The sequence below is a fragment of the Benincasa hispida genome, chromosome 9 (genome assembly GCF_027475165.1).
Source record: "Benincasa hispida cultivar pf3 chromosome 9, pf3_genome.v1.1, whole genome shotgun sequence".
In the NCBI taxonomy this organism is placed as follows: domain Eukaryota; kingdom Viridiplantae; phylum Streptophyta; class Magnoliopsida; order Cucurbitales; family Cucurbitaceae; genus Benincasa; species Benincasa hispida.
In genome coordinates this window covers 59,244,077-59,256,937 of record NC_143486.1, presented here as the reverse complement: position 1 = coordinate 59,256,937, position 12,861 = coordinate 59,244,077, and the positions used below count along the sequence as shown (strand labels likewise).

At 32.2% G+C, this 12,861-nt stretch overlaps 1 protein-coding gene across 1 annotated transcript; it reads right to left on the bottom strand.

The window, feature by feature from the left end:
* Positions 1-7,325: 7,325 nt before the first annotated feature.
* LOC120087332 (vesicle-associated protein 4-1) lies at positions 7,326-10,752 on the bottom strand. Its single transcript, XM_039044317.2, has 7 exons — positions 10,256-10,752; positions 9,805-9,875; positions 9,045-9,126; positions 8,733-8,851; positions 8,150-8,227; positions 7,913-8,035; positions 7,326-7,787 (listed from the first exon to the last, which is right to left on the bottom strand). Exons 1-7 carry the CDS (start codon positions 10,530-10,532, stop codon positions 7,728-7,730), a joined length of 810 nt encoding a protein of 269 aa, XP_038900245.1. The 5' UTR covers positions 10,533-10,752; the 3' UTR covers positions 7,326-7,727.
* Positions 10,753-12,861: the final 2,109 nt, after the last annotated feature.

Sequence of the window (12,861 nt, the reverse complement as noted above, 5' to 3'; positions counted from 1 at the left end):
TATGCACACCTTGGGTTCAATTTTTTAAGGTTCGATTACACCCTGGGTTCAATTTTTTTAGATGTGTTTGTCTTTGTTCTCTGATTTGCCTTGAGGTTCTTTGATTTGTCTTACTTTCTTGAGGTTGGAATGTTGTAGAGCTAGAAATAACAAGTTGTATGTATTGGGAACTTGTTTATTTTCCACAACCGTTTTTATGAATCTGGTCATTGTTTATCATCTTTTCTTACTAGATTTACAATCATGGATAAATCATGGATGCATAAGAGTAGATTATCCAAAGATTATGAATTGGGTGTGGAAAACTTCATGAAATTTGGATTTTCTAATACAAATAGCTCCTAATTTGTTGCCCTTGTTTGAAATGTAGGAATTGTGAAAAGCATAGTAGCAAGGATATTAGAGATCATTTATATGTCAATGAGATTGATGAAAGTTATAAAATTTGGTTTTGGCATGAGGAAAAACTTCTTAACTCATCATTTTGTGGAGAATCTTCTAAGTTTGACACTCATATGTATGAAGAGACTGATGCTGGAAGTTTAAAAGAAATGGTTGAAGGTTGAAGTTGCTCACGAGGAATATTCAAGAGATCCGAATGGATTTGAGAAGTTGCTTAATGATATTGAAAAACCATTATACAAAGGGCAAAAAATACACTAAGTTTTCTACATTAGTCAAATTGTATAATTTAAAAGTTAGACATGGATGGAGTGATACTGTTACACCCCCCCCCCCTCCCAATTTACCCTCTAAAATCGAACGAGGAAATGACTGCAGCAGTTACCGACCTAGGTGCCAGCACTTACTGCGTAACTTAAGTGAACCTACTTAAACCTAAATATGCAAATGACTTGGCAAAACATATCCATGAAATTAAACAGTGCAAGTCTTAATTACAGTTCCAAAAACAAACATATGTCCAACGAAATAAGATAACCAAAAATAAACATATGTCTTAAAAGAAAATAAGTTTCACAAGTCCCCAACTCCTTTACAAGCTTAACCTAAGCTTCTTCCTAAGGTCACCAAACTTTGGGTGGCAAGCTACAGTGGATTCAACTGCAAGAGAACTAACTGCTACCTAGGAGAAAGAAAAACATTTGAAAACGGTGAGCTGGTTGCCCAGTGAGTGACACATAGAAATACATTTCTTTTCAAACCTTTCATATGCTTTAATGTAAAATGAATAATATACTGGAAAATAATCTCAAGCAACTTGCATAGTATTACATATTAATCATAACATTATAATCAATCATGCTACCAAACCTGAGTTGAGAACGAGCATTCATAGCTCAAGCTCCCAACGTCCATTCATGGCTGTGAGTCCCATACTTCGATCCCATAAAGAACTACCTACGTGCATGTGGTGTATACTAAGTATCGTCAACATCTTAGGTACTTCCTCGGATACCTTCTATACCTTCGGTACCCGGTATATTAGAAACATACATTCATGAAAGATTTGAGCATCATAAGTTTTAGGCTTGCACTTACTTTGCTTCCGCCCTAAGAACATCATTACCATTCAACATGCATACTTTACAATCAATAACATATAATTGTATTACGTTTTCATACATTCTTAACATACGCTAGGATTGGTAAAACTCATTTAAAACATAAATATAAAATTTAGTTTCTTGGAAAACGTGTGTCCCTTTTATGAACATATTTGAAAACATTTAGTCACTCACGGATCCTTGGGCTTGGTTCTTCCTAAGCTTTGTAGGCCTCCCCAATAGACGTAGCTCCTACACATAAAAGAATAAGAGTTTAGTTGCTACTTGGTCTCCCTTTTAAGACTACACTTTTAAATAAGCTCATACTTAGCAAGGGGTTGCCTAATCATCTAACATTATCCAGATTCAACTTCTAACGTAAATAACTTGAAAACTAGAACCCATTTTAAGAAAGTTCCTTCTCCAAACATGTTCGAAATTTCGTTACCAATGTTACCTAAAAGTTTCAGCATGAAACTTCTTGTGGTTTAACCTGGGCCTTCAAATCTTCCTGACAATCTTAATCGTAACTCCCTACTTGAGTAAAGATTCGAGGTTTAACTTCCCAAAATATGTAACTCGAACTCTAGACCTTTTCTTGCCAAGGTTTCTTCTACAAACTTACTTGAAATGGTGTTTACGAGAATACCTTAAAGTTTCAAAAGTCTAAATGGTTCGGTTTAGATCTATGTTTCTTCGTCGAGTGCCTGAAAATGCCTGAAAATGGACCTTCGACTCTTCCTTCCTTCTCCGGACCTCTTTCCGGTGAGAACTCCCTTTCAAAGGCTCAATTTCAAAAACTAGACTCGTAAAGCTTTTCAATGGTACCAAGTTCATCTGGTTAGTTTGAGTAAATTGTCCAAAACGAGTCCTTGAAGTTATCTTCCTTTTTATACTACTGCCCAGCCCTTTACATGAAATCTCCTTAAGCCACCTCACCCATTAGTGGAGATTAAGGGTCGAGATTAAGTCATCTGTCTAGGTAACTAAAAGAGAAGTTTAAAACTGAGCGTTTTGAGCAAATCAATCCTCGCTGGGAAAATTCGATGGAGAGAGGTCCTTACTCGACGGGAATTTTCGAGACTCTTTGTTAGATACCCAATGGAAGGACTCGCTACTCGATGGAGAAACTCGACACTAAGAGCTCGCTCGATGCACGCTCCTCACTCGACGCTCGACTCCTTCCTTAATCACTTATACTCGACACTCGGAAACCTTTACTCGATGCTTGATCCTTCCTCGATTACTTATACTCGACTCTCGGTAGCATTTACTCGATGCTCGCTTGGCGCTCACTCGATGCTCAAGCACTCTTCAGCACGATCAACACTTAGCCAGAATTTCCCTTGTAAGGTTAAATTAATAGGTACTGAGGGCTAAGTTTCCTTATGCAACCATTTTTCCTTCTTCATACTCATCCTTTATCTCGGAATGCACAAATCCAAACTAACTTAGATATTTAACCCAATATTTTGCATGACCTAAACAATAAACATAATTAAAAGGAGAAAGTAAGGTGGGGGTTTTACAATCTACCACCCTTAAAAGAAATTTCGTCCTCAAAATTTACCTGTATAAGTCAGTGGAAGAGTTGAGGATACTTCTTCTTTACTTGTTCCTCGGACTCCCACGTCGCTTATTCAACTCCATGGTTGTTCCATAATACCTTCATTAAAGGTATAGTTTTGTTCCTGAGCACCTATTCTTTCCTATCTAAGATCCGAACTGGCTCTTCGTCATACGACATATTTTCCTTGAGCTGAATTAGTTGATCTACCAGTACATGCGTAGGATCAGGTATATACTTGCTCAACATCAAAACATGGAACACGTTGTGAATACGTGTTAGCTCTCCGGAGGTAACTGCAACTTATATGCTACCGGGCCAACTCGTTCTATAATCTTGTAAGGTCTGATGTAGCGGGGACTCAGTTGTCCCTTTCTTCCAAACTTGAGAACTCCTTTCCATGGGGATAACCGAAGAAATACTTGGTCTCCAACCTCAAATTCTAGATCTCTCCTTCGCTTATTAGTGTAACTTTTCTGCCTATCTTGCGCTGTCTTCAAGTTTTACCTAATAAGCTTCACAGTATCTGCCGTTTTTTGCACTAATTTTGGACCAAAAAGTTTCCGTTCTCCACCTTCATTCCAACATACTGGGGTTCTGCATGGTCTGCCATACAATGTTTCGTACAGAGCCATGTTTATGCTCAAGTGATAATTGTTATTATACGCAAACTCAACCAATGGCAGTTGTGCATCCCAACTTCCTTTAAACTGAAAAACACATGTTCTCAGCATGTCTTCCAGTGTCTGTATTGTCTGCTCTGACTAACCATCTATCTGCGGATGAAAAGTCGTACTAAAATGTAGCTTGGTACCCAAGGCCTTCTGCAAACTAGACCAAAACTTCGAGGTAAACCTTAGATCCCGATTTGATACTATCGATACTCGAGCTCTGAATTGCCTTGCCTAAGCCAGCCTTTTTTTTTCTAGCATTGTGTTGGTTCAAAGTTGCCACCTTCAACCCAAATCATGCTATCCTCTTGGCCTTGTTGTTTCTGTTTGCATTTGATGTCGATTATGCCATTTGGTCCAAATTTACCCATAACATGTTTTTTTTTCTGTAGCTTTCAAATTTTATTCTGAATTTTGTAAACACCTATAAAATAGATAACAAAACATTAATTCATAGGCGAAAGTAGTGTTTATAAGCTTAATTTTTAAAAACTAAAACCTAAGACTTCGTAAATTTTCATAAGCTTAATTTTTTTTATCTTTCATAAGCTTAATTTTGTTTTTAGTTATGTTTTTTAAATTTATACTTTGTTCCTCCCAAATTTTCAAATATAGTTTTCACCTTTTTAAAAAATAATAATCCTAGTCATATTCTAAAAACAAAAAATAAGTTTTTAGAATTACTTTTTTTTAACTTTTCAAAATTTGGGTTAGTTTTTTAAAAACGTTAGTAGAAAGTTGATAACAAAACATAAAAACTTATGAGTTGAAGTAGAGTTATAAACTTAGGGTCTGTTTGAATTAACTTGAAAAAAAAAATTATTTTTAAAAAAGTCATTTTCATTTAAATACTTTTGATAAAAACTATTTAAAATAAAAAACACTTGTTTGACAACTCTTTCTTAAAATTGTTTTTATATACAAGATTGTTTGGTTTGTTGTGTATTAAAAATATTTTTATTAATATCAAATCACTATAATGGACAACAATAAAATACTATAAACCAATAAATAAAATAATTGTTGCTGAAGTTCGTCTAGAAGTGTTTTTATATACAAGTTTGTTTGGTTTGTTGTGTATTAAAAATGTTTTTATTAATATCAAATTACTATAATGGACAACTATAAAATACTATAGACCAATAATTAAAATAATTGTTGTTGAAGTTCGTCTAGGGTGGTAGACAAGAGTTGGTGGTCGAAGTTTGCAGCAACAGTGATGGCTACTAGAGTTGGTTGACAATGGTGGCCATAATTGGCCGGAGGTAACTGCAGATGTTGGTGGCCAAAGTTGACCGACAACGGTAGTGGTCGTAAAGCAATGGTTGCCACAGCAACATAGTGGAGGTGAGGTCGATGACTGTTTAAACGTCTTGGTAATTTTAAGAATTATATAAATTAGGAAGAGATTAATCATTAAACACTCACATTTATACTATCTAAAAATGAAGAAACTTTTAATTTTCTTTTTTTGTCCCTTTTATTGAATTGCTATAGAGATATAGGAGGTAATTTAATTATATTTATTATATATTTTAGATGTGATTTTCGTTCAAAGATTTGAATCTAAATATCCTTTATTCCATAAATTGGCCTAAATTATACCATCAATTTCCATATCTTTTATTTTAAAAATATTTCTTTCTATGGCAATTTCTTTTTGACACTTTTTTTTGTTTAGAAATCTTTTTCTTGAATTTTTATTCTCAACTCCAAAGGCAAACATCTCTTCCAATTTTTTAGGATTTTTGTTGTCAAAGTGTGCACATCTCTTTCAAATATTCATCTACTTAAAGTATATTTTTCTCACAATTTCGTTTGTGCTTTTTTCTCCTCTTTTTTTCCCTCAAACTTCTATCTTTTTTTAGAGGTAGGAATCTCATCCATTTTTTTCTCTCTTTTCAAACCATTGTTAACAAATAACAATGCCCTCATCGTGAAAATCATTGTCCTTTTCTTTACTCAAATTTTAAAAATTTAAAAATATCATCAAATCATATCAAATATTTAATAAGACACTAAAATAAAACACTAAGGTCCCAGTTTGGTCATTTCGTTTTTTTTTTCTTTGTTTTTAAAAATTAAGCATAATTCTTCCTCATTTCTTACAATGATTTGCATTTTTCTTAATTACAATGATTGAATTCTTAGCCAAATTCCAAAAATAAAAACAAGTTTTTGGTCATCTTTCTTCTTTCGAAGCAATTTCATGCAAGTTGTGTCTAATGCTCAAAGTCGAGACATAATCTTATTTTCTATCAATTAGGTGTAGTACTAAAATTTTTGTACTTTTATGATCGGATTATAATATACCTTGATAGACTTGCCTAATTGAGGGTTAGGTTTTTATTGTATATTTTTCATTTAGTTTGATGAAAAAAAGTAGTGTAAAGTTTGGGAGGGAAAAACTACTTTTTAATTTTTAAATTTTGGTTTAGTTTTTTAAACTATTGTTAAAAGTAGATAACAAATGAAGAAATTTGGAGATAAAAATAATGTCTATAAACTTAATTTTCAAAAAAAAAAATCAAAAGCTAAATAGTTATCAAACGAGACCTAAAATAACATATATTTAATTAATTTAAAAATGTATAATTATATTAATTTAATTTAAATGAATACATATTTATTTATTAAATTAAACTATATTTTTAAAAAAAAAAAAGTTTTAATTATTATATTTTTCTTAGGATTTAAAATAATCATTTTTTTATTAAATTAAACTATATGTGGAACTAAAAATAATATTTAAAAATAACAGTGATACAGAGGTCTTTCCATTCCAAATTGAATTCTGATTAACAAAATAAGTAATAGGTTATATTATGTTGTGATTAATTTATATTTATATGATTTTTTTTATTTATTAAGCTGAATAATATTTGGAACTAAAGAATTTAATTATATAATAGATAATATTTAATGAAATATACGCACAACTTCTATAAAAAAACTATATTTTTAAAATTTATAATACGTGCATATATGTATTAATAAACTAATTTTTCTAAAAATTGATTTCAAGTGTTTATCCTAAATCAACTTATTTCATAACCTCATTTTTTAAAAAAAAAGAAAAACTATTTTGAGTGGTTCTCAAGCACTAAAATTTTTTTTCTAAAATGAGTTATTTTTAAAATGAAACACTTCAAAATTAAACCAGACACACCCTTAAATTCAAAAATTAAAAATAGTTAGCAAACGGGACCTAAATGATTATCAAATGAATATTTTTTAACTTAATAAATTTAGGTCAATAGGCTTTGCTCAAAGTAATTTTAGAATAATTTTAGAAAAGTTCATTAACAGATACATATACAGCTATTGTACATATGCAACCCAATTTTAGAAAAATATTTACCAAGGATAAAAATACATAGTAATTAGAACACTAGTATGAATTAAAACACACCATAAAGGCTCCAAAAGAGAACCATGAGAAGTTTCACTTTTCTTCCAATGACATTTGAAACCCAAAAGGATGCCCTTTGATTGCACCTAGAAAATGGCATAAGCCATTCACATACATCTTATAACATGGCCCTGCTTGATTGAATAATTTTAAGCTCAGAAATTGTGGAATTTTTGGAAATACAACATCCTCCTTCAGCACAATACTACACAAACTTATCTGTCCAAAAGTTCTATTGATCAATTCCAACCAAGAAACCATATTATATTCTATCTTATGATCATAAGCTGAGGTGATTATTGTGTAAATACATTTATTTTCACAAACAAAATTCATTATCTACAATGAGCAGCATTCGACTTTCGATTAAGTTCTTCAAATTACGTGCTGCTCACTTCATGAGTAATGACATCGACATTGGATTTTCTTTTCTTTTCTGTTTTTTCCCTCTCAGATGAACATTCCAAGTAACAACTCCTTTCATCTTCCAGATATCCAGGGCTTGAGAAGAAGACAATACCTGAACAGATTTACCACCGAAAAGAGTGTGGCGCAACAATAAAAGTCTAACTTTACACAGAGTCTACTGCGCCCACTTGTTGACGAGCAAGGTATTTCTCCCTCCGTTCTTTCTGAACAATCCAAAAATAAAGATTAGAGGATTATAAGAGGTCAACTTAGGAATATAAGATGAACTTAATACTGATAACATGAATATTGAATCCAAAAATGCACCATCAGATCAAGATCAGCGTACCCATTCATCTATCACAAGACCTTCACCCCCTACAACCTGAGGACCTGTTTCCACTGGAGGTTTCTTGCGTGCTTCAAGTGCAGCCTCGGCTTCGGCCAATTGACGTTTCAGCTTGTCGAGAGCCTAAAATATCAAAATAAAGTTAAATTGGACCTCTCCCTCTCTCTCTCTCTCTCCACTCTCTCCACTCTCTCCAATATAGACAAGAACAAGCCATGTGTTCATTGATTCACTTACTGCACTAGGTCGCTCTGGATCTACAAATACGACCCGCAAAATCCGCTCAACTGTTACTTGATCCTTCTGTTCTTCAAACTGAAAATTTTGCAAAACATAAGTACATGCCATCAACAAGTTTGGCAATAAATTCACACTTTCACAATGTATTTATTCAGAGGTTGGACACAAATGTGAACCTAGTTGACTTCTTCAGGTGAGGTCATAACGTAATTCCGTACAAATTCAAATAATGATAAACAAACTTATTAACTTATTTCAGCTGCTACCACCAAAGAAAAGTCCATCACAATTTAGTGCGCTGATTAGATGACTATAGAACCCACAAACTGTAGAATGCAGATGTTGTTTGACAAAAAAACCACACTAAACAACATTGACAACATGTAGGTAACTAAAAGAAGTGCACTGAGGTAGCATGATGGGAACTTTAAGCTGTCAAATAATACACAAGAAATAACATAAAAGGCCAGATATTGGCTATCTTTCATAATGGAAAGCCAGAGAGGTTTGTGTTTAACAAACCAAAATAGCATAAAGAGAGGCATGGAAAGTTGGAAACCCAATTTAAACTGACACTCACCAGCTCAGGTGCGTATTCTGTTCCTCCTTTCACTTTAAGGCTCATGATCTTAAACTTAATTTTGCTTTTCTGGTCCATTGGCTTTTCATTGTTCTCAGGGTGCTCCACAAATCTGAAGACTGTTTAAAAGATGAAGCAAATGAACACTTGTGTTGATATTGATTACATAACATAATGTTTAAAGTAAGGAAACCATGAAAAAGGAGAAATGGAAGTACACTAATGAATTGAAAATACTACATTACCCAAAAAAAAAAAAAAGGAACAAACGTTTAACAAGAAGAGAAAAGATTGTGACAATGGAAACATTACCAGTAGCAATAAAATTTTCTCCAGGAGCAAGAATGCCACCAGGAGGCCGCATATAACAGCTCTTCGGGGCTGTAGTTTGAAACTGAAGAAAAATGCAGAGACCATTTAGAATGGTATGCATACTAATATTCTAATTACTTAACCATAGAAATGAACAGTCCACATTGATTTGAAATGACACTCAAACAAGTATGCAATTCACCAGCTATTACCTGCCTTGCTGGTAATGTCGATTTACGTTAGACAAACCAAAACCCAGACTAATAATACAGTAACTCCAATGATTGTTGAGTCAATTGAAAATTATAATAATTCAACGAAGGAAAAAAAAGGGAAAAAAATTATTGATATAAAATCCTCGCCATTAACGGATTAAACCTTTGATAGATTTTGATTGCCACAGGTGAACAACTTTACAAGAAGCTGAATACAATTTGAATGCAAATTTTCAGAGATTGAGATGATCAAGCAGAACCCCCGGACTAACTATGCTATGAGACAAGCAATTTGTTAGATGGCTGAAACTATCTTTTAATAAAGTTCCCAAAAACATTAATTACCTGAAAAAAAACAATTATTAACATGCATGAAATTTCAGAAAAGTACATGGAAGAACAGAATCACATGCATTCATGTTTCAGTTAAGCGTTTTCCGTACGCTTGGCTTGTTGGGACTTAAGAAGTAAGAAATCAATAAACGAATAACTGAAAGAACAAAAGGTGAAAGTAGGCCTGCAATGGAAAATAATTAAATTAATACCTTGAAAGCTACATGGGATCTGCTCGTATTCTTCAATCTGATGGCGCTCTTTACCTGCTTCCCGGGTTCATCTACAGAAAAACCATCAAACAATACAGAGTTGAAGATGAATGAAAATTCTAAACAATAATTCCGTACACTTCCCCTGCTTCAAGTAAATATGAACTTCAACTCGCAAATGGAAGCAGGAAAATCCGAAGACTAGAACCATTAATTAATTAATTAATTCAGAAAAGTTAAATATTATAATCCAACAGCAAATGAGTATAGTTTCGGCTCGCATTATCCAGATTGAAGATTAAAAACTTGCTAGCTTCTTCCACTCTCTCGAGTTGGAAACATCCACTTTCGAATTCTAATTAAACACTATTATTCAAAAACATCGAAAGCTCTCCATTCAATTCACAAATCTAAACACCACAACGTAAAAGAGAGAAGTAGAACAACTTACAAGGAAAGAACAAAGAATTGTTAGGATCAAGCCGGAGCCTACGCCGAGGAGGCAACAGCGACTTCGCCACAGAGGACACCGTCTTGGAAGACGCTGAAGCTTTCATGTTATTCGAGACCGTTGAGTTTCTGTCGCTGGGGCCATGGCTACTATGGTGAAGGTTCTGAGTCGACGACGAAGAAGACGAATTAGTATTCCCTGATTGCCAAATCGGACACAGCCTGAAGAGCTTGATATCGGCGTGTGGCTTGTGACGGTCGGCAACGGCCATGGTCATTAACACTATCACATTAATTTTTTCCGGCCAAAACTGAAATTCTTCAATTTCTATCTGACGGAGGAGGAGGAGACGACGGTAGCAGAGAGAAAGCGGATTCGAGAGACGAATGTAAATACGACGGAATTTGGTTTTGATGTCCGTGCGGAGGTGGACACGTGGCGCACGGAGAATGCGTATTGACAGCCCAAAGGGCCGTTCGTGCAATTATTACGAATCCGTGCTGCTCTGAGTTGTAATATTTCTTATTTCCGATGAGATGGAATTATTTGGAATAATTATCCCACGCGCTCTTCGGATGGCGTGAGTTGCACGAGTCCATTTTTCATCGTTTAAGATCATTTTACTAAGACGTAGGTCCATTAGATAATCATTTGCTTTTTTATTTTTTTTTAAATTAAACTTACTTCATCCATATTTCTTATCATAATTTGCATCTTAGTAAGTACAATTTTTAGCTAAATTTTAAAAATTATTTTTTGAAAATTACTTGTTTTAATTCTCAAAATTTGACTAGATTTTTTAAATCATTGGTGGAAAACAGATAACAATGGAAGTGAGCGTAGAAGTAATGTCTATAAGCTTAATTTTCAAAAACAAAAACAAAAAACGAAATGGTTACTAAATGGGCCCTTAGTTGTCAGCTATTTGTAACAATTTAATCCTTATACTTTCAGATTTATGATAACTTGGTCGTTGAACTTTAGAATGTAACAATTTAGTTTTTATATTTTAAATTTTATAATAATTTAATGATTAAAATATTATTTTTGTTTCTATACTTTAAAAATTATTCAATTTTAGTACTCATACTTTCAAATGTTGAATTTTGATCTCTATATTTTTAATAAATTTTAATTTAGTCTCTCGAAGTCAATTTTTTATCGAAGCTAAACTAAATAATTATAATAATTTTTTCAAAGAAACACAATATGTGAATATGTTTTCAAAATTTATAGTGAAAATGTTAATAAAAAATTAAAAGTAATATGGATTTAATTTAAAACTTATTGAAAGTACAAGCATTGGAATTGGACATTTAAAAGTAAAAGAAATTGAAGAGACTAAAATGATATTTTAAACCTAATTTAATTCTCATCGTGAAAGATCTAATCAAACTTAATCATTAATTTTGATTATGTAACAACTTGATCTTTATACTTAATTAGTTTATTAATATTCTAACTAAATTATAATGAAAAATTATAAAGTATAATTACTAAATCGATAATCACGAAAGTATAATGATTAAATCATTAAAAATTTGAAAGTATAGAAGTTAAAAGATTGAAAATAAAAATTCATGGATTAAGAGATTTTTTCTATAAAAATTTTTTGGACGAAAAGTGATTTTTAATTTTTTTGTTTTTTTCTCTTTTAAATTGAGGGCATTTTTTTCCTTTTTTTTTTTTTTCCAACAAGCGCGTCAACTAACGAGGGAAAGAATAATACGTTACAACCACTTCAAGCATTTGAAGCTATTACCAGGTAATTTTGATTAATTTTAAGTATTTAATAAAATGTAGTTATAAGTCAACTCTGTTTTTTAGTCAATTACCTAAAAAATAAATCTAGTGATCTATTTTTAGAGTTTTCTAGTGATTTGAAAATGTTTTAAGCTACGAAAGTAGTAGTATTGAGTTTGGATCGATGATACATGTATATTTTAAGTAGTTTAATCTCTTTATAATAGTTGTATAAATAATTCTTTGTATCATTCGATTTGAGATTTTCTTTTAAAACATATTTTCGATAGATTAAAGTTTTTTTTACTTTTATTAAAAATAATTCAGGTGGACCATGCCATAGTTTATATCGAACGTCGTGAGACTTTTGAAGCCTAAAACCAACATTAATTTTGAGACTTAGAAGCAAAAGACTAAACCTATGACTAGAAGCCTATATATATACAAACTAACATTAATTTTGATAAACAGAAAAAACTAATAACATTAAATGAGTTGTCGGATTTTGAACGAACATTGAGTTGATTGATTATTTACATGTCAATCTAATTAGAAGTGACGCTATTAAAGTTTAAAGTAATAGTCGAGTGTATTAAAGTACATTTTAACTAAAGCAATACTTAGGTGCATCTCAAGATGCACACATCTCTATGCATTTTACTTTTATCACACACATGAAAAATGAATTAAAATATTTCAAGAAAATGAGCAATAAGAATTTACTATTTGGTAAATTGTGATTGGACAATTTGGTGACCTAAATACTTTCCTTTTTAACTCTAGTTTAGTGATTTTGGGTGTTACCTTGTAGCTTATAGGTCAAGTTGAGCCATGAAAATAATATCAAATCACTATATATAATG

What these genes read in the sequence shown, in the direction of transcription:
- LOC120087332 (XM_039044317.2), bottom strand. Translation starts at nt 10,532, where the DNA reads ATGACCATGGCCGTTGCCGACCGTCACAAGCCACACGCCGATATCAAG. An exon ending in CAATTCTTTGTTCTTTCCTT is followed by an intron (nt 9,876 to 10,255) that starts GTAAGTTGTTCT and finishes GTTTTTCTGTAG; the next exon opens with ATGAACCCGGGAAGCAGGTA. An exon ending in ATCCAGAGCGACCTAGTGCA is followed by an intron (nt 8,036 to 8,149) that starts GTAAGTGAATCA and finishes TTGATATTTTAG; the next exon opens with GCTCTCGACAAGCTGAAACG.